The 27,785-nt window shown below is 37.8% G+C and overlaps 2 protein-coding genes and 2 long non-coding RNA genes across 10 annotated transcripts in view; 2 read left to right on the top strand and 2 right to left on the bottom strand.

The window, feature by feature from the left end:
• Nucleotides 1-1,405: 1,405 nt before the first annotated feature.
• LOC146508744 (uncharacterized) lies at nt 1,406-15,803 on the bottom strand. 2 transcript variants are annotated; one of them, XM_085178164.1, is made up of 8 exons: nt 15,483-15,803; nt 9,891-9,952; nt 6,431-6,508; nt 3,165-3,251; nt 2,707-2,994; nt 2,455-2,618; nt 2,218-2,330; nt 1,406-2,105 (listed from the first exon to the last, which is right to left on the bottom strand). In XM_085178164.1, exons 1-8 carry the CDS (start codon nt 15,611-15,613, stop codon nt 1,979-1,981), a joined length of 1,050 nt encoding a protein of 349 aa, XP_085034290.1. In that variant the 5' UTR covers nt 15,614-15,803; the 3' UTR covers nt 1,406-1,978. The 2 variants fall into 2 exon arrangements, with proteins under 2 accessions (XP_085034290.1, XP_085034291.1); XM_085178165.1 differs by having other exon boundaries at nt 2,455-2,614; nt 2,709-2,994.
• The window catches only part of LOC146508724 (uncharacterized), a 376,303-nt gene continuing 353,124 nt past the window's right edge, over nt 4,607-27,785 (top strand). For both annotated transcript variants that reach the window (XR_014876952.1, XR_014876951.1), the window contains exon 1: nt 4,607-5,974. This is a non-coding gene — a long non-coding RNA (uncharacterized LOC146508724). The remainder of the gene's footprint in view (nt 5,975-27,785) is intronic.
• LOC146508743 (uncharacterized) lies at nt 17,940-22,273 on the top strand. The gene is made up of 2 exons (XR_014876953.1): nt 17,940-19,621; nt 21,973-22,273. It is a non-coding gene; the product is annotated as an uncharacterized LOC146508743 (long non-coding RNA).
• Nucleotides 21,866-27,701, bottom strand: LOC146508742 (CD209 antigen-like protein C). Of its 5 annotated transcripts, XM_085178172.1 has the most exons (8): nt 26,563-27,700; nt 26,364-26,467; nt 25,867-25,944; nt 23,856-23,942; nt 23,491-23,685; nt 23,239-23,402; nt 22,999-23,111; nt 21,866-22,886 (listed from the first exon to the last, which is right to left on the bottom strand). In XM_085178172.1, exons 3-8 carry the CDS (start codon nt 25,910-25,912, stop codon nt 22,745-22,747), a joined length of 747 nt encoding a protein of 248 aa, XP_085034298.1. In that variant the 5' UTR covers nt 25,913-25,944; nt 26,364-26,467; nt 26,563-27,700; the 3' UTR covers nt 21,866-22,744. The 5 variants fall into 5 exon arrangements, with proteins under 5 accessions (XP_085034298.1, XP_085034300.1, XP_085034302.1 ...); XM_085178174.1 differs by having other exon boundaries at nt 25,867-25,936; nt 26,364-27,701; XM_085178176.1 differs by having other exon boundaries at nt 25,867-25,930; nt 26,364-27,701.

The following is a 27,785-nucleotide window of genomic DNA, read 5'->3' as shown; positions in this document are numbered from 1 at the left end:
TTTTTGCGTGAGAATGTGAGATGTGTTGAATCTTACATTCTTTTATGGCTTCACACTGAAGACGGAGTGTTCTTATCTACAAGTCACTAGACACTTCTCGTGGCTCGTACACTGAGAAATACCACAAAGCATCATAATAAACTGCTGCTTCATCAGTGTAACTCTGTCTCTTCTAACGAACCTCTGCTTTTGACATATACACTCACTGGACACTTTATTAGGCAAGCGATGCTTGTACTGAGATGACATTGGCTTTGCCTTTATAACTCCCTTAATTCTTCAACAAGGTCCAAGAAATATTCATGAGATTACTATTATTATGATAACATCTTACACTTGCTGCAGATTTGCCAGCTGGAAATCCATGATGTGAATTCCCCACACCACACAGAACTAATGAGCCAACCACAAGGCATCAACTCATTGCATTTAGACATGTATATATATAGTCAAGACAACCTGCTTAAGTTCAAACTGAGCCTCAAAATAAGGAAACCAACTCCCATACTCCCTATTTTTCATGAAAAAAATCACAAAATGTTGATGCTTGTGGGGAAGAGAATACATGTGTCAAGGCAATTAAGACACTTTTTAAACCAAGTGGAGCAGCTCTCACCAATTAAAAACATGATAACTTTAGTCAGCTTAGTCAGCTTTAGATTTAGTTGTGTTAATGCTGTGAAGAGCAGGATTCTTTATTTCGATGTGCGAGACTCTTGTGGTCCTTCATGAAATTAGCACAAAGTATGTGGAAGCGGTTAAAAGCCACAAAAACATGCAGAAGCAACTAGAATAATAAAGAGAAACATGAACATTATTGTGTGAATGTTACACAGCATTTAAATGTAAATTCAAGCTAGCATTCACAAAATAGCGCTCCACACATTTTTTGGCCTTTGACTACTTCCACATACTTTTTGCTATTTTTATGTAGAACCACAAGAGAAATAAAGACTCCTGTGCTAAATAATAATATTGTGTAATATAATGTGCATCTGTAAATTAATTTATGAATGGGTTTTAAATTATTCTATTTATTTAAACATTAATAAAGTAAGTTATTTTTTTTATAATTTAATTTAGAATAAAAACACTATTTATAAATCAATATTTCAAAATGAATTATTCATCCATGAATAAATACTTAAATCAAAAATTTATTAAAAAAAATTAACCTCTGAATAAAAACATTTAACATTTAACTCCTTTATAAAAGCTTTTTCAAATTCCAAATAAAAAAACATATTTTCAAAATCTTTTTGAAAGGTTGATACTGGACTGAAATCTGGTGACTGTGGAGGCAGTTTGACTATAGTAAACTCACATAGTGTTTTATCTGGCTGGAATCAGCCAAAGGAATTGTGGGTATGAAGAGATGGACATGTTCAACAATAATACACAGGTGGACTGTGCCATTTTTATTTATGCTGGCATAAATGACCCAAAGTGTGCCAAGAAAATACCCCCCAAACCCTTACAGCACCACCACCAGGCTGAGCTGGTGATACAAAGCAGGATGGATCCATAATTTCATTTCAATCAATGTAAATGAATAAAATCAAAACTTTACTAACAACACTAAAAAAAAGTGAAGCTGATATGATAACAATATGCAAAATACACAACATGATATTATAAGCTGAACTTCCTGTTCTTCTCTGCTGCTCTGTAGCTGATGTTGACACTGTGACTGATTAACAAAGTCCAAATGTAGAGGCCAGCTGTCCTTCTTCTACATGTTACAGCAGTTTGAACAGTGTTGTTCTTGGCTTGACTAAAACATTTGTCTTTAATATAACATAGCTTAACAATAACTATCATTGCAACATGAAAAAATCTCAGTGCAGATACTTCAGGGAACAACTGTTTGATCTGAAGTAATGCAGTGCCCTCTGTTGACCAGTTATTAATATCATCATTAATATTATATTTTGAGACTGAGACTATCCAAAAGTCCCCTGAAGTTTTACTGCAGTATTCAAACAGACAAAGCTTTCTTTTTGCAGATCCATCGGTTCTTCTCATTACAGCTCACTGATTTAAATCCTTCGTCTAGGACAGAGATTGCACAGTGACCATCAGAAGGAGGCTGGTTGATCCAGGCGCTGAGGAAAACAACAATTCTGCTCAAGGCTGATGGACACTGGTACACTGTAATTGATTTATCACAGATTTGGGAAATACTTGACATTTGTATTGATTTAAAGTGTCTCTTACCTATTAGCCGCATCTCTTCCATCCAGCCACTTCCATTTCCCATCTTCAACTCTCAGACCAATCCAGTATCCTTTGTTTTCATCATATTTCCAACTATTTTCACTGACAGTTTTCTGAGGACAAAGAGAAAGTTGTCAGAGATATTTAAACAATTTGCTCTAAGAAAGCTTTCAATCTAAAGAAATTATTTTTATTTCATGAAGTCTGTAATAAAGTGTCCCACAATTTCCTCAGTACCTTTTCTTCTTCATTAATAACAACAGCTAAATCTGAACTCTTTCCTCTGCAGTTTTCTTGAGCTTCTTCCCAGGTTTTCCGTTGATCACGGTCAGGATCATTAACTGCATAGCAGCTGGAGTTAGCATATAACCAGCCATCCTCACAATTATTACATTTTCTGCCTGCAAGAATAGAGAACGGTTAATAAACAACATCAGTGCATATCTATGTTAAATTAGGTAATTTTGTACAAACATATTTGGAACATACACATATACTGTGGGAAAAAACAGATTTTTTCTTTGGTACAGTAGGCATCAATGCTCCACTGAGCTCGACTAACATTGAGCTCTTTCCATTGTGTCGTCATCTGTTGTATTTGTTCTGTTAGGTTTTTCTTTTCTGTCTCCAGATCCTCATTTTTCTTTTTGAGCTCCTGGTTTTCTGCAAGTTGTTTTTCCGAGTCTCGTGTCAGGTTCTCCAGCTCCTCATTCTTCTTTTTGAGCATCTGTGTCTCTTCACTCAAGTTTGCGATCCGTTTTTCTAAAACTGTGGAGACTATAAGGTCACAAAGAACAGCAGTTGGTTTTTGGTTTGAATATATTTATATGTTTCTTGTAAATTAGTGTAACAATAACTGTTTAAAAAACACAATCAAATATAAAACATCACACTACTTTGTCCTTACACACGTCAGACCAAAGTGTAAGTTTTAAAGTTATACTCACAGTAGAATCGAAGGACCATAATTAGTAACAGAATTCCCCAGCAGGTTGCTAGTGATGGAAAAGATTTATTACAAGACGACTTCTTATCTGGCAAAAAAAAAAAAGTTATTTCAACAACCAAAATTATTCATAGTTTTCTTTAGAATACAATGAAATGTGTCAAAGATCCCTTATTATTTAAGCATTGTTCTGTTATGTACAACCACAAAATACATATTGGAGGTAGAAAGAAATTATTTAACTTTGGAACAAATCTATAATCACAAAGAAAACTAAATCAGAAAAACTAAAGGCAAAACTAAAGCTAAACCTTGTTAAATGTAATACAGACCCCCAAAACTCAGAACAATATATATACAGGAAAAGGTAAAAATTTAAATACAAAAACTCCAAACTCAGACAAAAAACTCAGGGTCGATGACAGCTTTTATCATTTCTGTTTTGTATCTTTGTGGGAGATATTACATCTTTAAAAATGTTGTTTGAAAAGCCCTAAAATTCAGAAACATGGTCAAAAACTTGTATTCCATTGTATAATAGTTTTTATTTATTTTCAGTCAAAGGTTACACGGTTTTAAACATTTAATTTCTTTTCATGGGTACATTTCTGTTTTAAATACTCTGTCCACAAATGGCCTTTGGTAAGAATTGCTTTACAAAGTCCAGGAACAGAGATGAACAAAAATATGACTGACATCTGGTAATTTATTCAAAACTGTTTTATGAAAAATCTATGTCAAGAACTTATAATATCCAATTAAACATAATGTTGGAGGCAGATCTGATTATAGACAGAATTCAGTTTCCTCAAAGTAGTAAACACATTAGTGCAACACCTTGATGTACGAACGCCAGTCAATTAAAAGTTATAAATGCTGTTTTAACAAAGATCTTTCCTGCTGTTGTCAGCTTGAAGAAGGAAAACTAAAGTATTACAGGAGTCTTTGCTACAATGTCTCCCGATCTGTCTCAGCTGACTGCATGTCTGACCATGGTTTCATCAATTATCACTGCTCAGTCTTCATTACAATATGCATATTGTAGTCAGTGGTGCTAGTTTCAGTCATTATGCAAATGTAGTGTTTTTTAAGTTGGAGAAACCTGCATTCAGCTGAGAATGAAGAAGTCACTTGGATGAGTAATGAAACGTTTTTCTCAATGAAAACGCGACGTCCAGATGAACAGAATCAAGTTTTTTGGATTTCCTGATTGAGCATGCATCAAGACAAGATTGTTCATTGTATCTTAATTATATTATGATTTCCTTTCATCTTGTGTTCTGCTTTGCCCTCAATTTTTATTCTAATTTCATGTTCTTCTGGACAAAGGCCCAGTCAGTCAGTCAGTCAGTCAGTCAGTCAGTCAGTCTTTCTTTCTTTCTTTCTTTCGTGGAGAGAGAATTTAGTCATGTTTCGTATTGAAGAACTGTGTTTCCTTAATCAAAATAAAATGTTTTAACTAGAGATGGCACGATACCACTTTTTTATGTCCGATACCGATACCGATATCATAAATTTGGATATCTGCCGATACCGATATGAATCCGATATAGTGTGTTTTTTAATCAGTAAAACTGTTTTTTTAATATCTTGCTGCTTTTTGTATAAGTTCATACTCAAGTTAAAAAACAACAACAACACTAAAGCTATTCTGTTATACCTGTATGTAAAAAAAACACACTGCACCCAAAATATTTCATAGATCAGCAACACTGATCAATTTAATAAAGTTAAACCTACCCCATCCTCCCTATTCTGGTATTTTAAAGAGTACTTAGCAGAAATATTAAGCAACCTAACTAATAGGGTTGCAAACTCCCAGCAAAAGAAAATAGGGAACCACCCTCTTCCTCATGATGCTTAATCAATGTAATCAACTTTAATTTGATGCAGGGGGGAAAAAATTCACAGAAAAAAATTATTTTTCAAGAATAATTAAATAGATTCAACATCTTTCTTCAACAGAATTGCAGAATTCACAGATGGTACTTTCCCAAAGGAAAAAGTACTACTACTAAAAAGTACTAGGGTATATTAGACTTAACAGTTACTATATACAGTAATGGACTTCTATACATTTTACATCAGATTAAAACTTTGGGTGTAAGATTCAGATAATTATTAAATAATTAAAAGCTAGATATTTTAAATGAGAATAAGAAAGAAAGTATGTCTTTGTGCCCCCTTTTGCCTGTTCATGCCCTATCGGCCCCCCTGGCTAAACTTTGCTAGATCCGCCCCTGCAGAGTTACCAGCCGTCAGCTGCATAGAAAAAGATCCTGGTGTAGAAAGTAATATTAAATAAATTCTAACAACAGCTTATCAAGCTTAATAGTGCTGCTGTTGTTCAGCCGCTGGTTTCCTCTTTCTGGTGCAAAGTGGGCCAAAAACAAAGAAGAGAGACGGACTCACGACAGAAAAGCCGATCAGCTGATCATTAAGCAGTTTCATGATTGAAGTAGCAGCAGGAGAGAGAGAGAGAGAAGAGGCAGTCGCTCTATATATCGGTTGTTAAGCTTAACGCGGGAATGCTTTACAAACATTCAGAGATGAACTTACACACTTGCTTTACTTCTCTCTGAGATAACTTCCTCGGAGATGAAATGTTTGCTAGCAGGCTACAAATACACACAGCCGCTCTATCACGTGACCACACTGCTCCGGCTCGCCATGTCGCCAAGTTTTGTGAGGTGCTTTTTTGATATTTAATGAATCGGATTACATTTTTTATTTCTCTCCGATATCCGATCCAGTAATTTAGGTCAGTATCGGACCGATACCGATACGTAATATCGGATCGGTCCATCTCTAGTTTTAACATTATTTTTGTAGGTTTAAATTGCTTGGGTCAACTTGAGAGCTTTAATTTTAGATTTACAAATCTAACCTGTCTTTCACAAAATAAAGGTATTGGCATGAAATAATGACTTGGTAAGGAAATGGCAGGTGTATCAAAATATCAGTGAGAATGTGTGTCATTGTAGCAGGGTGGGCTTTGAAATACAAAGCCCACGATCTGAATAAACTCCAATAATAGTGGATCTCATACTTTTCATACGATGCACAAAGTAATATCAGCTGTTCGCATTGAGAGCAGAAGAACCAATAAGTGTGATTGATGGGCAGGCAGACTAACAATCCCAGGGAATTGGACTACTGGAAACCAGTTCTCGATTCTCATCCCTCCTTCCAGTTGTGTTAACACAGAGTAATTTTGTTTGATTTTTGTTGTTGTTGTTTGATTTTTTTTTTTTTTTTTTAACTCACCATTTGTATCAGGAGTTTGTTCAGTTGCTTTATTTTCAACCTTCATTTCTTCATGTGCAGCTTCCTTGTCCTGTTTTACTGAGAGTTTAAAGAGTAAATGGAGTTAAGCAGTTTTCAAACAACCACAATTTTCGTAGACTTTGGGTCATTTTGAATGAACAAAATGTTTTTGCTCAATGTTGACAGAATTCAGCATCTTAAATCTAATTTGATACATCATAGCTCTTTTTAAAAATGTCTTTTTTTTTTTCTGGAACTTTGTCTTAGATTGTACAGGGAAAGTTTGCCTTTGATGTGGCAGCACATATCTCAGTATCTGACCCACTGGATTTGCTTAGTCTTTTTTTACTGTTTACTATTACTGAAGAAAACATCACCTAAACCAACATGACTTGAAACAGTAATCACATAGAGATGCAGACTTTGATTCACATCAATAGCCCTGAGTTTTAGAAAATCTTTTTTGATACACTGCATTTGAAAAGCATTGCTTACTTGCTGATTGTGTTCATTTGTTAGTTCTTAATATGACCTTCTCCTCTGCCGTAGTTACCGCCCTGCTGCTGAGTTTTTTGGGACTTGTACACTGAGCAATTGCTCTGTGTTTAAACAATAGAACATAATAATTATCTCATTGTATCTCCATTTCTGTGGAGATACAGAAATTATTTTATTGCTGCCATATAATCTGCATCATTATAACTGCATTGATAACATTCTTTACAGCATTATTTCATCTAATAATATTTCTCATAGTATTGATATTGCATTAAAGTTGTTTATTGAAGATGTCCATTTGAGGATCCTTCCATTATGTTAACTTTTATTACAAGTACGGTTAGAAGTATTTCATACACATTGCATATTTGTGCTTATTTCGAGTTGATGTTCGGTTCATTAAGGGTCTTAAGCTTCACTGGCGTGACTGTCCAGGTGATACATGCTGAGGGAAACTGGAACATAGAAGGATAACTGCAATGCATGCTTACAAATACATATAACACATATAATCTAAGAATGTGTCAGGCCTGAGGCCTTAACTCATTTGGTGTCTTACTATATTTTACTCTACTTGGCAACAGATGACCAGAATATATAATTAGCCCCAGAGGTCCTGAGGGCTCGAAGTTTATTACCTTGTATGGAAGATGTTATAGAAAAGAGAAGTTCTATGTCTGCTTATAGCTATTAAAGATGTACAAGATGTACGGTTAACTGTGACTAATGTCTGGAACCTATTTTAATCTGTAATTGACGCCATGGGGGGGCGTGTACCCCACTGCTTTATAAGTATCCACACAACATGTATTTTGGTCAGAAGACATATGCTGATGTTTTCTCCGGGCTGTTAATAAATTCATCGTTTAATTGCACTTTTCTGGGGCCTCCGTGGTTTGTCTCACTGCTCTACATTGATCGATTTCGCAACAGCTTTGGTGGAGGATGCGGGCAGTGTAGTCTCAGCGGTGTTACTTTCCACGGTGGTCGAGCCGGATTGGTGGTCAGACGGGCAGACGTCACGGGTGGTTCCTTGACTACTGTGGGTCCATATAAAAAGGTAAGCACAAACCTCTTAAACTGAAATTGTGCTGCATTGGATGTAATTCTAAAATTGTAGTCAAGAAGTTACTCGTTGATCTCTGTTTTGAGTTTTGCCTGAGTCAATGTGAAAGTATTAAGTAGTGTTGCATTCAAGGTCGGCTCGTAAGAAACAATACTGAGCTAAAAGTAACTCAAGGCGTTGTTTTAAGGAAATAAGAAAGAAAAGAGACCAATGTGTGATTAAAGAATAAGAGAATATAAGAGTTATTGGTCAGTTTATGGTTTAATAAGTGTCAAGTTCAGAAGTGCAGACTTCCTCCCTACTGGAGACGTCCAGTAGGTGGTCCGGCGTGGCCGTACTGGAGATTGACCATCTACCAAGACTTGGGACCTTGGTTTAAAATAGGTTATGATCAGAGGATAATTTTGAGATATACTTATTTGTGAGAAAAAGAGTAATACCGGATGCAGAGGTCCGGGGAGTTGACATATGATTTAACAGACTCAAGCCAGCCGTGAGCTTGAGGGAAACTTAGTTTGAAGCACGTCAAGGTTTACTGTGTTGAAGTAATTTTGTAATTTTGATGATAATGCTGCAGGGGCTGTAGTAGTTTCATCCGTATCTAGAGAAAGGCATGCTCATTTCGGGATCGTGCCAAATTGAATACTCATGTACAGGGGATCTTCTTTACATGAAATGTATATGTCGTGGTGAAACGGAAGAAACACCTTATGGTTTTACAGTGGCTGCAGAAATAAGACGGTCAGACTTATATAGCTTTTTGTTCCGGAGTTTCCTTATATTTAGGTGCTTGGTAATGTACAGTGCGAGACCCGGCGAAGATCCGCGTGAGGCAGAGAGGGCATTTTCCTCCTTCTGCGAGCGTGCATGTAATGGGTTTGAAATTCAGTATCATTAGATAGGGTAAATTACGCGTTGCTGAATCAGAGAACGACTAGTAGCGTCTGAGGGGAGCTCCGCCGCTCCATATCCGGATCAGCTGTGATCCACAACAGGGGCGATTCTAGGATCAGAGCTTTGGGGGTGCTAAGCACCCAGAGAGCTGCCCAGCCAGGCAAGATAAACTTTACACGTCACAATGAGACTTCTTCCCTGTCTCTGTCAGTCCCTGCATCCTTAAATGTCTCCAGTTGTCCCGAGATCACTATAACTGTGTCCTTGGTGCATTTAAACCCCTGTTCCTCCCTGTCCTCATCGTCTGTTGTCTTTGTCTCCGTTATCAGTCATCATAATTTTACCATCTCCGTGCAAGTCTGCAAATTTCTTTATTAAATCATAAGATTCTTAAATTTATCAAGTCTGTCTGTGCCTGGGTCCTCGTCACAAAACATGACATCACTGTTTTGTACATTTTAACACAACAGTAGAGTTGTGGCTGAACCACATAAAAATATATCATTAATTTTAATCTCCCTGATCAATGATAATGTTATGTTGGAATGTTGTTAAAAAGGGTCTAAAATGTTTCCCAGTTTGTTTTGCAGATTTTGTATAGCAGCTTTAATATGGGGAGAACACAACTTCCAGATTGTATGAATAAAATCTTTTCTTTTTCTTTTTGTCAGTTTAATAGTTTCTGTTTTGCCTGTCACTGTTCCCGGTCTGTTTTCTTACCCGGTTCTTCCTGTCTTTGTACTTTCTCCTCACATTCCCCTCTTTCCTCTCTCCCTCTTTGGACTGACAATCATACATAAATAGATTGTATTCAATTAGATGAAAATTTGCATTAATATGGAAAAATACTATTAAGATCACTAACAAAAAGTCCCCTCTCAGTGTACTTTCAACCAAAAGGCAAATAACAAAACCACATGAACATCTAATAAAAGATATACACATTGAAAGCTGATCCAACATTATTCTTGATTGACGGATCATTTGATTTTACACTTTTACCTGAATGTGGCTCCTTTTTTTGAGAAAACTTCCTCATATCCATTATGAACCTGGCTGTCTCTCTGTACACAAACACACACACACAACAGGAGTTATAAGGTTAATGGGCATTCAGTCAGTTAGCTAGTTAGTATCCATTTCAAACAGGACAGTGGTAACAACAGCAGGCTGCGGACAATTTTAAGTTTTAGATTTTAAATGGGTTATATAAATTTCAATGGGAGCAACACCAGGGTCAAATGTCGCTGATTTTACTACAGAGCAGGGCGGATTATAGGGTAGCAAACATCGTGGGAAAACACGTTTTCAACACTGCAGGTTACCTGGTGTAATGTTTTTCAGCTAAAATGAAACATGGTCTGACTCCTACCTAACTATATAAAGAGTAACTGAAGGTTAAATGCAGCTAATATGTCCTGTTTTAAGCCAGGCACTAACACCTCCGCTCTGCTGCGTCTCAGCCACCATCGCTCTGGCAGCAACGGCGCTAGAGCCAGAGTAGGGGAGCTGGAACAAACCATTTTGGGAGGGGGGAGGGGTTATGTATACTTTTGTTGTTAAAATCTTACGTCTCAACCAAGTACTGAATGCTTTTTATATTTTTAGTAGTGTGTCACACAAACAGCAAATATTGTCAAAAAAAAGGAAGAAATCTTTGGGGGTGCTTTGATTCATTTTGGGGGTGCTGAAGCACCCTCAAAAATGGGCTAAAATCGCCCCTGATCCACAAGTTACAGTTGAAAACAATGACGTAAGAAACCGTCTGGAGTGATCTAAGTGCCGGTGTTCCAGATCTACTGGTGTTTAGATCAACTGGTGTTGGTCGAACAGATGTGTGGCAGTCTTGCGTTTCAGGAGCTGCTACCGACAAACCAGCAAAAAAACGCCAAATGTGTCATCTGTGACACTTGTGAGGTTATCTCGAACACACTCTGTCAGTCTTGATGCCGTTGAACAACAAAATGTTTACAAATGTTTCGAGTTTACCTGGTGATATCCTCATGCGCTACGCGATCGCGAAAACAGCAAACAATTAACACCACGCCGATGTTGTTCACAGGACAGCAAGAGTAAACGATCGGGAGACTCTTGTCGTCGTTATCGTCCCCCTCGCACGTTTTATTTCTCCGGTTTCAGCGTTTTTGCTTCACAACTAAAGCGAGCAGTTTACTTTGTGCACTAACATGGAGTCGAGTCAACCAGCGCCACCTCTGGCCAAGTGCCACAGCCTACAGCCAGATCAACTTGTGACACACATCTGCAGCACGTTTGAATTCGTTTCATGCACAACACATTTGTACCTTTCAATTGTCTCTGTCTGTGCGTCATGCAAATAAACCTTTGAAAAGAATGAAATGATATCATGTATGTACTATCAGGCTACATTTCTACAAAATGCCAAATTATATACACAAAGTCATAAGAATCACCACCCCTGTTCATCATGATATCAATACTTTTGCCCATAAGAAAAATGTCGTGAACAAATATCGACACACTAATATTTCATCAGTGTTGTAACATCACATGTCGTTAGCATGGGTAAGATAACGAAATCAATACCTCAGATGGAAGCACCTTGACTGGGTTACTTCAACATCACTGGGTGACATGTCACTTTGATGCACCGACAGTGGAATTATAGTTCAGGTGACCTGCATGCCTTTGCACTTTAAAGACACTAGAGCACCTAAAGGACGCATGTAAACATCAAGTGATGGACTTCCCCTCTGCAGAAGGCGACTACAAATGTTGTGGTTGCTAAATAAACAGAAAAAATTGATCCCTGTTGTGTTCGCTTACTGATTGTTTTTAGTGTTGACAATCCACATTGCTGGGATTGCATCTTTCAACATGTTTGTGGGTAGATCTGAATGTAAGTGGGTAAGTGCAGCCACTCAGCCTCTACTCAATGTGATCATAGCAGCAGGTGCAGATGTGTCACAAGTTAATCTAGTAGTAGGCTATGGTATTTGGCCACAGGTGGCAGCAGTGGACTGACCTGCATTGGAGACTGCTCTAGCTGCTATGTGATAGTGGATCTGCTACAAATTGAAGATCATAAGCAAGTGTTGGAAATTAACGCTTGTATTATGTTGAAAAACAAAAAAGTGACATTGATTTTGTTGCGGGTCATTTTGACCCGTACTGTGTAGATCCACTCAGAATTGTCAAGAAACTGCAATAAAACAATAGCAACTTTATTTCCCATCAGATAAACATGTAGAACACAGACATACAACAGTTAGACTTTCCATAAGTATTTTAGGAACAATTTGGTTTTTTGCTCTTACAAACATATTTCTTTTGAACCTGCCCAACGTTCTCAGTTTTTCAATGCTCAACATTTTCAATTTTGTCCACATGATGGACAGAATGTAACTGTGTGCTTTCTGCAGATGTACTTCTTGCATTTCTCACACAAAATGCTTGTTTTACAACAGGAATCTTCCTAACTAAGATTTAAAACAAAAGATTTCTACGTCTCCTCCAGTCCCAAAAACAGATGACAAACCAATCGCCACACCTGAGTCACTGACTTTCTTAAATCCACTCACTCTCACTGGCTCTGTTTATTACTAATCACTGTGTAACTGCTGTGAATTCACAGTAACTGCCATCTCCTTACAAATGTTCATTAGATTAACCACACTTATACAGACTGTATATAACCACCAACTCTCCAGCCATGTTGATGGATTGCCTATATTGGCTGGAAATATTCATTTCCAGAGAAAAGACACAGGCAGACGATGCTTACAGGATGTGATGTGACAACACTGATGAAATATTGATATGTCATATTTGTCCAAGGCGTATTTCATTGTTATGGAAAAAGAGAATATTAAAATCATGATGGTGATTTCTATGACTTTGTATATATAATTTGGAATGTTGTACAAATGTAGGCCAATAGGAAATATATGATATCATTTCATTCTTTTCAAAGGTTTATTAGCATGACGCACAGACAGAGACAATTGAAAGGTACAAATGTGTTGTGCATGAAACGAATTCAAACGTGCTGCAGATGTGTGTCACAAGTTGATCTGGCTGTAGGCTGTGGCACTTGGCCAGAGGTGGCGCTGGTTGACTCGACTCCATGTTAGTGCACAAAGTAAACTGCTCACTTTAGTTGTGCAACAAAAACGCTGAAACCGGAGAAATAAAACGTGTGAGGGGGACGATAACGACGACAAGAGTCTCCCGATCGTTTACTCTTGCTGTCCTGTGAACAACATCGGCGTGGTGTTAATTGTTTGCTGTTTTCGCGATCGTGTTGCGCATGAGGATATCACCAGGTAAACTCGAAACATTTGTAAACATTTTGTTGTTCAACGGCATCAAGACTGACAGAGTGTGTTCGAGATAACCTCACAAGTGTCACAGATGATACATTTGGCGTTTTTTTTGCTGGTTTATCGGTAGCAGCTCCTGAAACGCAAGACTGCCACACATCTGTTCGACCAACACCAGTTGATCTAAACACCAGTAGATCTGGAACACCGGCACTTAGATCACTCCAGACGGTTTCTTACGTCATTGTTTTCAACTGTAACTTGTGGATCAGGGGCGATTTTAGCCCATTTTTGAGGGTGCTTCAGCACCCCCAAAATGAATCAAAGCACCCCCAAAGATTTCTTCCTTTTTTTTGACAATATTTGCTGTTTGTGTGACACACTACTAAACGCCAGTAGATCTAAACGCCAGTAGATCTAAACGCCAGTAGATCTGGAACACCGTTGGCTGCAGGCGGTGTGTGAGAGGCTTTGAAGTCTCTTTTTCTTTCTTTTTCGGGTTGAGAAAGTGCGTTGTTAACATTTGGGTGCGGCCACTTCCCCTTTCTGAGACTCAGACTCAGTAAAAAGAGTAATTTCGGACGAGGAAGTCCGACAGAAAACACCTGGTGCTGTCAGGATGTTTAAGTGACAGAATTTCAGAAAATCGAGTCAGAAATGGTTTTGTGGCTCTTGGTAAACTGATTTTGAAGGAAAATCAGTGTTTATTGTGCTGAAGTAACAGATCCGGCGTGGTCTGAAGGGAAGAATCAGCTGTACAATTCTGAGTTTGCAGCGTTGTTGATATTAACAGATCCGGTGTTGTGCCAAACTAGGTATCCCCGACAGAATTTGTTTCCCCTGCATCGGGAGCACACGCTGGACTGTCCAAATCACAGACAAATAGTATCCCACATTGTTGATTTTTAGTTTACAAACACTTCTTATAATTACGGAGCCCCGCAGGGGACATGGGAGAAAAAAAATTAAGACGGACTTTTGCGAGATCTCGCAAAAGTTTTGCGAGATCTCGCAAAACTAACTCGGGATCTCGCAAAAGTTTTGCAAGATCTCGCAAAACTAACTCGGGATCTCGCAAAACAAACTCGGGATCTCGCAAAACTAACTCGGGATCTCGCAAAACTTTTGCGAGATCTCGCAAACGTTTTAGCCGCATTCTTCGGATGCTGGCTCGAAGCCGACCGGGAGGTCGAGGCACGATGTGCCGGGAAAGCGGTGTTCCTCCCGGCTGTAGTAGGTCTCGACCTCCCGATAGCTCGAGACCTCCCATTAGCTTCAAGCTAATGGGAAGAATGCGGCTAAAACTTTTGCGAGATCTCGCAAAAGTTTTGCGAGATCCCGAGTTAGTTTTGCGAGATCCCGAGTTTGTTTTGCGAGATCTCGCAAAACTAACTCGGGATCTCGCAAAACAAACTCGGGATCTCGCAAAACAAACTCGGGATCTCGCAAAACTTTTGCGAGATCTCGCAAACGTTTTAGCCGCATTCTTCGGACGCTGGCTCGAAGCCGACCGGGAGGTCGAGGCACGATGTGCCAGGAAAGCGGTGTTCCTCCCGGCTGTAGTAGGTCTCGACCTCCCGATAGCTCGAGACCTCCCGTTAGCTCGCAAAAGTTTTGCGAGATCTCGCAAAAGTTTTGCGAGATCTCGCAAAAGTTTTGCGAGATCCCGAGTTTGTTTTGCGAGATCTCGCAAAACTTTTGCGAGATCCCGAGTTAGTTTTGCGAGATCAAAAGTCTGTCTTAATTTTTTTTTTCTCCCATGTCCCCTGCGGGGCTCCGTATATAATGACTAACTACTCCTGACATTTTTGAGATGTTAGCTCTTTATACAACGAAGTTATAGTGGGATACAAATAATATCAGGCTGATCCTGCCACAATTTGTTCCCCCTGTGTAAATCACGGACAAACAGTATCCCACATTGCTGATTTTTTTTTTTCACAAACACTTCTTATTATGACGCATTACTCCTGAAACTTTGGAGGATTTAGCTCTTTATATAGTAAAGTTACAGGAGAATAAAAATAGTTATCAGCCAAAATGTTAATGTTTGTTAAAATAATCCCATCTGATACCCCGTGAGCAATAAATATATAATTTTCTGTTGTAACCCTCAAAATGAATGGTAATGTAATGATACTAATTTTTCACTTTTTCACAAAATGAAAACATCAGTACTTGCTGTGTGCTCCCAGCACAGGGGAAACAAATTCTGTCGGGGATACCTACTTTGGCACGACACCGGCGTGGTCTGAGGAAAAGAAATAAATCGGTGAATGGTTGATATACTTACATGAATTTGGTGGATCCGCTGAGGTCCAGAAGAATAACCAATGCGGACTGTGTTGGCTTGAATGTTGATAAATGATCCAGGAAGAATTGCCCTGGGTCTGTGTCTGTGTGTGTGTTGTTGAGTAACAACATGCACAGTTAAAATTGGGTGCTGTTCCTTCCTCTGTTTAGTTTCAAAACACAAAGGCTGTTGGTTTCATTTTAAGGTTGGATTAACCCTTGGATGCACAACCTACCAATACCTACACTCTTCCACGAGTGGGGTCAAAAATGACCCCAAATAGAAACAATGCATTTTGCTATAAACTCGGTTGTTATTCTTCAAAATCTTTAAAACTAAGATTTGTAACATTCTCATATTTGAGGTATTCCTCATAAAACATGTTTGTGACATGAGGCCCTTTGCATTTTTATTTATTTTTTCATTAATTTTAAGAAATTGCAGTTTTTGTATCACTTGTATCACTTTTGTATGCTTGCTCTGCATATACTGCAGAAGCTGGGTCTTCCCTCTGAAAGGCACAAGTTGTTCATCCACTGTAACACAATCACCGAGGATGAATTTCTGCCTGCAGTTGACCAGGAACAGGCCCCATATGTAGCGGAGAGCTGCCATGTGGTTTGTTTTCAGTCGGTAGGCTCTGGTCCTCTTGTCATCAAAGTGCAAGAAACGGCGAATATCTTCCAATCTATGAATTGACATAGTGGCCTTGTACAATGGGTTATGCAGAGGACTCCCAAAAACACACCAACTGGTACATCCCAGTTCTTCTCACTTCCTGCAAGAATGGTCAATCAAATGAAGGCCAGGAGCTTATGTTTGATTACATTTTTCCACTCTTTTCCCCTGTCTGTGGCTACTCTTCGTGCCTCCATGTTTGTGCATGTCAGCACCTCTTCTATTATATTATCAGACATGAACATCTTCCATGCATCTATTGGGGAGACAGTACTAAACCCAGGTGCAAGCCCTGGCCGACTAATTCAGAATATTGTGGCTAGAGCAGTAAGAGGGGCTCATTCTGTTAGACTCAATATCCATTTCCTCTTCAGAGGACTCATCAGAGGACTGCAGGACCTGGCGAGGTCCATATGATGAAGTTCTGGGGCAGATAAATGACAGAAACAGTTTCTGAATTTTGAGGAGAATTCTGAAGCACTGAGGTTGAATTTTCTCTGTGCTTGGTGCGCTGTATGGACTTATATCAGAGTTATAAGTCCAAAGGTTATGACCTGGAGGTCATTCATTGTGTTTAAAGAAGAACAGGAATTAGAAAAGAATATTTAATGTCATATTTTGTGTAAAGTGAGGAAAACTCACCATATATGTTCACCTTTTCTTTGTTTGAAGGGACACAGACATTAACACACACACACAGTTCTTGGGTGTGAGTTACTTCCTCTTTTAATTTTAAACAGCGACACATGTGTTCATTGAACTAGAACTTCAGCAGTGAATGAGACAGGATTTAGATTAGGTCTAGTTCTGGTAAAGTAAAAGATTATGTTCAAAATTTTATGCCCTGGAGGCCAAGAGTTGTGTGTAGAGAAGAACATGACTTAGAAGCGGACATTTAAGGTCACATTTCGTCTAAGATGGGGAGAATTGTCCCATATGTGTTTATTTCTTTTCTCTTTTAAGAGGACATACGCACTTAACTGGGTGTTGTCTACTTCCTCTTTCTGAGTCTAAAAAGCAGGTTTGATAAAATACTCGTAGGAAAACGTATTTTGAGTGATTCTAAGTGTGTGAATGTTGTGAGTACTCGATTTGAATGATTCTGTGTGATTTCTACAAAATAATAAATAAGTAATAATAACTCATAGGAGAGTGCGTGAACAGAGGAAGTCTGAGAGAGAAGTGTGTGCGTAGACAAACTGCAGAGTGTGTGCGTCAAACGGGAAGCCTGATTACAGCTTGTGAGCTGGTGAGAGACGTTGCAACATGAAAACAGAGGAATTAGAGACTGAATGTTTTAAGAAAAGAAATGAAAATGATATTAATTGTATGTTTTAGTGTGTCAATACAAGGGACTCTCCTCAACCTGAAGACATGAGAATAGCGGGAAAAGGATGGATTAACAGAATTGGGTTGAAATTGAAGCCTGAACTCATGATGGTTTAGAGACATCCACCACGTCACAAACAAACAGATAAAAAAAAAAAATTAAAATAAAGAGAGAAAACAACTGACAATTACATTAATGAATAGAAAATGCACGTACACAAATTGTCACATGTAAAATTATTGTTGGAATGAATCAGAAGTGAGATAGTTTAATATACACATGCAATGAAGAAAGCAGCTTACACTCCTTTAATTTCCAGAGCCAGAGTGTGTCCCCTCCCCTCATAGCACCCCTGCCCATTTGGCCCCTGTATCAGGTGAGTATGGAAGGCTGGATAGCCCATGACGGGTAAGATCCCACCTCAAAACCCTGGGACAACCTAAGGCAGGCACAGTCACGATTACTCGGCCTCAGTCCCTGTGAGCTCAGACTCACTGGTGAGATGAAGTGAAGAAGACGGGACTTCAAGGGTAAAGCCGCTGGGCTGAGGTGGAGGGGGAAATGTCATTAACAATGACCAGTGATGAGCCAAAGAGAGAAAACACTCCCTCTCTTTCTGGTTGAACTATTCACAGCGCCATCTCTCCATAAACCTGACAAGTGGGCCCTAACTTCTGGCTGAGGACAAGAAATGCTGTTATTTAAAGTGGGGAATCAAAATTTGGGTTAGCAAATTTGGGAAAGAGAAAACTGACCGTTTAAGTGGAAAATTGTGAAGGAGTCTGAAACACCACAAAAAGAAACATATACACAATCACACACACAAATAGAAAATGCATTAAACGTAGAATACAAGAAGAACTCATGAAGATTAGTCAGCATGTTGAGCATATGAGTCTGTTTATCATCTTGTCCAAATCGCTTAGTGTGTAGTAGTTTTTAGAAAAGAAACTTAGAATTCAGTGATGATGGTGTGCAAGTTGTGTGGTTTTTAACAAGATTTTCTGTGTATTGAGCAGGTGAAATTAGAAAGAACCTGAGGCCACTGAAATATGATGTGGGGAAAATGAACAGATGGAGTGATTTAAGTCTGATTTCAGACTATGTAAGTATTAGTTAAACCAAAGTAGGGCAAAACTTTTGTGACCCTGAAGTTCTAATCCCAACAACATATGGATAGATTAATAAGCAAAATGTTCTGTGTGTAAGATTTTTGAGGTTGTTGTTGTAGTGATGGGTTGCTTCTGTCGGTTAGGTTTGAGTTGTTTTCTTATTTTAATAAAGGGAGTTTTATTGAACATGGACATGTCTAAGAGGGGCCCATTATTTTTGTAACAGTGCACTTAGAGAAAACCTGTCAGGTGATTTTGTTTTGTGCTTTGATGAGCTAATAATCAGCTCTAAGCAGGCCTGGAAGTGTGAATAACAGCGCTGTAAAAATTTCCGGGAGAACAAACATAAGGTGGGCTTTCCAGATTACAACTGGCTGAGGAGAAGGCTACCTGTGGGGACCTGATCAGATTGAAAGTCCCTGTCTAAAAGGATTGCCGCGAGCCAATCCAGTCCAAAAGCATAAAGAACCATTTTCCTAGAAAAAAGTAAAACAAATGAATGAGCTCATGTTGCTGAGAGGGGAGAATCTGATTATTTGCGCGGGAGTCTCCACTATCAGCAATACCTGGTGTGAATGAGTGTGAGTGAATGGGTGTGACCGGACTAAGATTGGGATGAATAAATGTGGACAAACAATTTACCATGCCAGAAAGAGAAAGGGGATACTTTGCTTTGCTTTGTTTTGCTTTTGCCATGAGCAGGAGAAGTGGAAGACTTAATTCTGGGGATGCTGATTTTGGGTTGCTGATGTTTGCTTTGAGAAAGTTTCTGTTTTATTGACTGGGGTTAGATTATGGTATTACATTATATTGTTGGGATAATGCCGAATGGTAAAGGGAAAACATTTTTGATATAACTCATGTTACCATGAACTGAAGAAACACATGACTGATAACTGTTCTGTTTTAAGTTTTCTTTTTTATAACACAGATTGGATCATGGGGAAAACTGAGTATGAAATGTGAAGTTGGGGTTAACATACAGGTTTTGTTTCTAGGAAGTTCCAAGGATGCAGGTTGTTGATGGAGCCAGGAGTTTGAAAAGATTTGGCATGATGATTAAATTGATTTCATTCCTTGAACACAAGTTTGCAGGGCCAGAGCAGATATACCTGAGAGGAGGATTGCTGAGGTGTTTGGAGAAATGATATGACTAACCTTTTCTTTTAATTTCCTAAGATCGGGTGAAGCATTTTGAGTTTGTGACACATAAGATGTGTCAAAAAAGGGGGATTTAAGGTTTAATTTGAAATGGGTTTCAGGATCATTTTCTGACGTTTGGGTTTTTTTGATAATTTAGATATTGTAAAACTGAGGCAGAAATTGTTATTTTCAGGTTTAAGTTAAAGGATTAAAATGAACTCAATCCTGTGTAGAAGAAATGCCGGTGTGCATAATAAGCTGTATACCAAACTTAAAGGGAAACTGTGGGACACTTTGAAGAAAAGATATGCTTTGGGGAAAACTAGCGAAGATTTTAGGAGTAGAAAATGTTTGATTTCTTTTTGATTTCTACCCCACTGCTTTATAAGTATCCACAACATGTATTTTGGTCAGAAGACATATGCTGATGTTTTCTCCGGGCTGGTAATAAACTCATCGTTTGATTGCACTTTTCTGGGGCCTCCGTGGTTTGTCTCACTGCTCTACATTGATCGATTTCGCAACATAAAAAACTTCCGCAATAAGCTTATGTTTTTGCGTGAGAATGTAAGATGTGTTGAATCTTACATTCTTTTATGGCTTCACACTGAAGACGGGGTGTTCTTATCTACAAGTCACTAGACACTTCTTGTGGCTATTACACTGAGAAATACCACAGAGCATCATAATAAACTTCCTCAGTGCCCAGTCTGTCTTATACCAGCTTCTGCTTTTGCCTGAGAATGTAAGATGATTCCATATATGGCTTCAAACTGAAGACAGGGTGTTCTTATCCACCAGTGACTAGACACTTCTTGGGACTTGTACACTGAGAAATACCACAAAGCATCATAATAAACTGCTGCTTCATCGGTGTAACTCTGTCTTTTCTAACTAACCTCTGCTTTTGACATATACACTCACTGGACACTTTATTAGGCAAGCGATGCTTGTACTGAGATGACATTGGCTTTGCCTTTATAACTCCCTTAATTCTTCAACAAGGTCCAAGAAATATTCCTGAGATTATTATTATTATGATAACATCTTACACTTGCTGCAGATTTGCCAGCTGGAAATCCATGATGTGAATTCCCCACACCACACAGAACTAATGAGCCAACCACAAGGCATCAATTCATTGCATTTAGACATGTATATATATAGTCAAGACAACCTGCTTAAGTTCAAACTGAGCCTCAAAATAAGGAAACCAACTCCCATACTCCCTATTTTTCATGAAAAAAATCACAAAATGTTGATGCTTGTGGGGAAGAGAATAGATGTGTCAAGGCAATTAAGACACTTTTTAAACCAAGTGGAGCAGCTCTCACCATTAAAAACATGATAACTTTAGTCAGCTTAGTCAACTTTAGATTTAGTTGTGTTAATGCTGTGAAGCGCAGGATTCTTTATTTCGTTGTGCGAGACTCGTGGTCCTTCATGAAATTAGCACAAAGTATGTGGAAGCGGTTAAAAGCCACAAAAACATGCAGAAGCAACTAGAATAATAAAGAGAAACAGGAACATTATTGTGTGAATGTTACACAGCATTTAAATGTAAATTCAAGCTAGCATTCACGAAATAGCGCTCCACACATTTTTTGGCCTTTGACTACTTCCACATACTTTTTGCTATTTTTATGTAGGACCACAAAAGAAATAAAGACTCCTGTGCTAAATAATAATATTGTGTAATATAATGTGCATCTGTAAATTGATTTATGAATGGGTTTTAAATTATTCTATTTATTTAAACAATAATAAAGTAAGTTATTTTTTTTATAATTTAATTTAGAATAAAAACACTATTTATAAATCAATATTTCAAAATGAATTATTCATCCATGAATAAATGCTTAAATCAAAAATTGATTAAATTTTTTTACCTCTGAATAAAAACATTTAACGTGTAACTCCTTTAAAAAAGCTTTTTTCAAATTCCAAATAAAAAAACATATTTTCAAAATCTTTTTGAAAGGTTGATACTGGACTGAAATCTGGTGACTGTGGAGGCAGTTTGACTATAGTAAACTCACATAGTGTTTTATCTGGCTGGAATCAGCCAAAGGAATTGTGGGTATGAAGAGATGGACATGTTCAACAATAATACACAGGTGGACTGTGCCATTTTTATTTATGCTGGCATAAATGACCCAAAGTGTGCCAAGAAAATACCCCCCAAACCCTTACAGCACCACCACCAGGCTGAGCTGGTGATACAAAGCAGGATGGTAAATGGACTGATTCTTATATAGCGCTTTTCTACTCTCCCGGAGTACTCAAAGCGCTCTATACAAGATGCCACATTCACCCAGTCACACCCATTCTCACAAGCACTTTATCTGTACTTATTCTAACTACATTCACACACATTCATACTCCGATGGACGCATCGGAGAGCAACTTAGGGTTAGTATCTTGCCCAAGGATACTTGGCATGCAGACTGGAGGAGCCTGGGATCGAACCTCCAACCTTCCGATCAGTAGGTGACCTGCTCTACCTCCTGAGCTACAGCCACCACCAATGGATCCATCCAAATTATGGATCCATAATTTCATTTCAATCAATGTAAATGAATAAAATCAAAACTTTACTAACAAGACTAAAAAAATTGAAGCTGATATGATAACAATATGCAAAATACACAACATGAGACTTCAATTATAAGCTGAACTTCCTGTTCTTCTCTGCTGCTCTGTAGCTGATGTTGACACTGTGACTGATTAACAAACTCCAAATGTAGAGGCCAGCTGTCCTTCTTCTACATGTTACAGCAGTTTGAACAGTGTTGTTCTTGGCTTGACTAAAACATTTGACATTAATATAACATAGCTTAACAATAACTATCATTGCAACATGAAATAATCTCAGTGCAGATACTTCAGGCAACAACTGTTTGATCTGAAGTAATGCAGTGCCCTCTGTTGACCAGTTATTAATATCATCATTAATATTATATTTTGAGACTGAGACTATCCAAAAGTCCTCTGAAGTTTTACTGCAGTATCCAAACAGACAAAGCTTTCTTTTTGCAGATCCATCGGTTCTTCTCATTACAGCTCACTGATTTAAATCCTTGGCTTTGGACAGAGATTGCACAGTGACCATCAGAAGGAGACAGCTGGTTGATCCAGGAGCTGAGGAAAACAAGAATTCTGCTCAAGGCTGATGGACACTGGTACACTGTAATTGATTTATCACAGATTTGGGAAATACTTGGAATTTGTTTTGAGTCAAAGTGTCTCTTACCTATTAGCCGCATCTCTTCCATCCAGCCATTTCCATTTCCCATCTTCAATTCTCAGACCAATCCAGTATCCTTTGTTTCCATCAGAATTCCAACTCTTTTCACTGACAGTTTTCTGAGGACAAAGAGAAAGTTGTCAGAGTTATTTAAACAATTTGCTCTAAGAAAGCTTTCAATCTAAAGAAATTCTATTTTTATTTTCATGAAGTCTGTAATAATGTGTCCCACAGTTTTCTCAGTACCCTTTCTTCTTTATTAATAACAACAGCTAAATCTGAACTCTTTCCTCTGCAGTTTTCTTGAGCTTCTTCCCAGGTTTTCCATTGATTATGGTTAACATCAAGAACTGCATAGCAGCTCGATTCAGCATACATCCAGCCAGCCTGACAAGGCTTACATATTCTGTCTGCAAGAATAGAGAACACTTAATAAACAACATCAGTGCATATCTATGTTAAATTAGGTAATTTTGTACAAATATATTTGGAACATACTGTTATATTCTTTGGGACAGTAGGCATCAATGCTCCACTGAGCTCGACTAACATTGAGCTCATTCCATGGTGTCGTCATCTGTTGTATTTGTTCTTTTAGGTTTTTCTTTTCTGTCTCCAGCTCTTCATTTTTCTTTTCGAGCATCTGTGTCTCTTCAGTCAAGTTTGCGATCCGTTTTTCTAAAACTGTGGAGACTATAAGGTCACAAAGAACAGCAGTTGGTTTGGGGTTTGAATATATTTATATGTTTCTTGTAAATTAGTGTAACAATAACTCTTACAAAAACACAATCAAATATAAAACATCACACTACTTTGTCCTTACACACGTCAGACCAAAGTGTAAGTTTTAAAGTTATACTCACAGTAGAATCGAAGGACCATAATTAGTAACAGAATTCCCCAGCATGTTGCTAGTGATGGAAAAGATTTATTACAAGACGACTTCTTATCTGGCAAAAAAAACAACAACAAAGCAACAACCAAAATTATTCATAGTTTTCTTTAGAATACAATGAAATGTGTCAAAGATCCCTTATTATTTAAGCATTGTTCTGTTATGGACAACCACAAAATACATATTGGAGGCAGAAAGAAATGATTTAACTTAGGAACAAATCTATAATCACAAAGAAAACTAAATCAGAAAACCTAAAGGCAAAACTAAAGCTAAACCTTGTTAAATGTAAAACAGACCCCCAAAACTCAGAACACTATATGTACAGAAAAAGGCAAAAATGTAAATACAAAAACTCCAAACTCAGACAAAAAACTCAGGGTCGATGACAGCTTTTATCATTTCTGTTTTGTATCTTTGTGGGAGATATTACATCTTAAAAAATGTTGTTTGAAAAGCCCTAAAATTCAGAAACATGGTCAAAAACTTGTATTCCATTGTATAATATTTTTTATTTATTTTCAGTCAAAGGTTACACAGTTTTAAACCTTTAATTCCTTTTCATGGGTACATTTCTGTTTTAAATACTCTGTCCACAAATGGCCTTTGGTAAGAATTGCTTTACAAAGTCCAGGAACAGAGATGAACAAAAATATGACTGACATCTGGTAATTTATTCAAAACTGTTTTATGAAAAATCTATGTCAAGAACTTATAATATTCAAGCATAATGTTGGAGGCAGATCTGATTATAGACAGAATTCAGTTTCCTCAAAGTAGTAAACCCATTAGTGCAACACCTTGATGCACGAACGCCAGTCAATTAAAAGTTATAAATGCTGTTTTAACAAAGATCTTTCCTGCTGTTGTCAGCTTGAAGAAGGAAAACTAAAGTATTACAGGAGTCTTTGCTACAATGTCTCCCGATCTGTCTCAGCTGACTGCATGTCTGACCATGGTTTCATCAATTATCACTGGTCAGTCTTCATTACAATATGCATATTGTAGTCAGTGGTGCTAGTTTCAGTCATTATGCAAATGTAGTGTTTTTTAAGTTGGAGAAACCTGCATTCAGCTGAGAATGAAGAAGTCACTTGGATGAGTAATGAAACGTTTTTCTCAATGAAAACGCGACGTCCAGATGAACAGAATCAAGTTTTTTGGATTTCCTGATTGAGCATGCATCAAGACAAGATTGTTCATTGTATCTTAATTATATTATGATTTCCTTTCATCTTGTGTTCTGCTTTGCCCTCAATGTTTATTCTAATTTCATGTTCTTCTGGACAAAGGCCCAGTCAGTCAGTCAGTCAGTCAGTCAGTCAGTCAGTCAGTCAGTCAGTCAGTCAGTCAGTCAGTCAGTCAGTCAGTCAGTCAGTCAGTCAGTCAGTCAGTCAGTCTTTCTTTCTTTCTTTCTTTCTTTCTTTCTTTCTTTCTTTCTTTCTTTCTTTCTTTCTTTCGTTCGTTCGTGGAGAGAGAATTTTGTCATGTTTCGTATTGAAGAACTGTGTTTCCTTAATCAAAATAAAATGTTTTAACATTATTTTTGTAGGTTTAAATTGCTTGGGTCAACTTGAGAGCTTTAATTTTAGATTTACAAATCTAACCTGTCTTTCACAAAATAAAGGTATTGGCATGAAATAATGACTTGGTGTAGGAAATGGCAGGTGTATCAAAATATCAGTGAGAATGTGTGTCATTGTAGCAGGGTGGGCTTTGAAATACAAAGCCCACGATCTGAATAAACTCCAATAATAGTGGATCTCATACTTTTCATACGATGCACAAAGTAATATCAGCTCATCGCATTGAGAGCAGAAGAACCAATAAGTGTGATTGATGGGCAGGCAGACTAACAATCCCAGGGAATTGGACTACTGGGAACCAGTTCTCGATTCTCATCCCTCCTTCCAGTTGTGTTAACACAGAGTGATTTTGTTTGATTTTTGTTGTTGTCGTTTTTTTTTCTTATAACTCACCATTTGTATCAGGAGTTTGTTCAGTTGCTTTATTTTCAACCTTCATTTCTTCATGTGCAGCTTCCTTGTCCTGTTTTACTGAGAGTTTAAAGGGTAATTGGAGTTAAGCACTTTTCAAACAACCACAATTTTCGTAGACTTTGGGTCACTTTGAATGAACAAAATGTTTTTGCTCAATGTTGACAGAATTCAGCATCTTAAATCTAATTTGAGACATCATAGCTCCTTTTAAAAATGTATTTTTTCTCTGGAACTTTGCCTTAGATTGTACAGGGAAAGTTTGCCTTTGATGTGGCAGCACATATCTCAGTATCTGACCCACTGGATCTGCTTACAGTCTTTTTTTTTACTGTTTACTATTACTGAAGAAAACATTACCTAAACCAACATGACTCGAAACAGTAATCACATATAGATGCAGACTTTGATTCACATCTATAGCCCTGAGTTTTAGAAAATCTTTTTTTGATACACTGCATTTGAAAAGCTTTGCTTACCTGCTGATTGTGTTCATTTGTTAGTTCTTAATATGACCTTCTCCTCTGCCGTAGTTACCGCCCTGCTGCTGAGTTTTTTGGGACTTGTACACTGAGCAATAGCACTGTGTTTAAACAATAGAAAATAATAATTATCATAAAAAACTTCCGCAATAAGCTTCTGTTTTTGCGTGAGAATGTGAGATGTGTTGAATCTTACATTCTTTTATGGCTTCACACTGAAGACGGGGTGTTCTTATCTACAAGTCACTAGACACTTCTTGTGGCTTGTACACTGAGAAATACCACAGAGCATCATAATAAACTTCCTCAGTGCCCAGTCTGTCTTATACCAGCTTCTGCTTTTGCCTGAGAATGTAAGATGATTCCATATATGGCTTCAAACTGAAGACAGGGTGTTCTTATCCACCAGTGACTAGACACTTCTTGTGACTTGTACACTGAGAAATACCACAGAGCATCATAATAAACTGCTGCTTCATCAGTGTAACTCTGTCTCTTCTAACTAACCTCTGCTTTTGACATATACACTCACTGGACACTTTATTAGGCATGCGATGGTTGTCCTGAGATGACATTGGCTTTGCCTTTATAACTCCCTTAATTCTTCAACAAGGTCCAAGAAATATTCCTGAGATTATTATTATTATGATAACATCTTACACTTGCTGCAGATTTGCCAGCTGGAAATCCATGATGTGAATTCCCCACACCACACAGAACTAATGAGCCAACCACAAGGCATCAACTCATTGCATTTAGACATGTATATATATAGTCAAGACAACCTGCTTAAGTTCAAACTGAGCCTCAAAATAAGGACACCAACTCCCATGCTCCCTGTTTTTCATGAAAAAAAATCACAAAATGTTGATGCTTGTGGGGAAGAGAATAGATGTGTCAAGGCAAATAAGACACTTTTTAAACCATGTGGAGCAGCTCTCACCATTAAAAACATGATAACATTAGTCAGCTTAGTCAACTTTAGATTTAGTTGTGTTAATGCTGTGAAGCGCAGGATTCTTTATTTCGATGTGCGAGACTCTTGTGGTCCTTCATGAAATTAGCACAAAGTATGTGGAAGCGGTTAAAAGCCACAAAAACATGCAGAAGCAACTAGAATAATAAAGAGAAACATGAACATTATTGTGTGAATGTTACACAGCATTTAAATGTAAATTCAAGCTAGCATTCACGAAATAGCGCTCCACACATTTTTTGGCCTTTGACTACTTCCACATACTTTTTGCTATTTTTATGTAGGACCACAAAAGAAATAAAGACTCCTGTGCTAAATAATAATATTGTGTAATATAATGTGCATCTGTAAATTGATTTATGAATGGGTTTTAAATTATTCTATTTATTTAAACAATAATAAAGTAAGTTATTTTTTTAATAATTTAATTTAGAATAAAAACA

The sequence above is a fragment of the Neolamprologus multifasciatus genome, chromosome 11 (assembly GCF_963576455.1).
Source record: "Neolamprologus multifasciatus chromosome 11, fNeoMul1.2, whole genome shotgun sequence".
Classification (NCBI taxonomy): domain Eukaryota; kingdom Metazoa; phylum Chordata; class Actinopteri; order Cichliformes; family Cichlidae; genus Neolamprologus; species Neolamprologus multifasciatus.
Note: the sequence above shows the minus strand (reverse complement) of the source record. Positions and strands in the feature narration are given on the sequence as shown.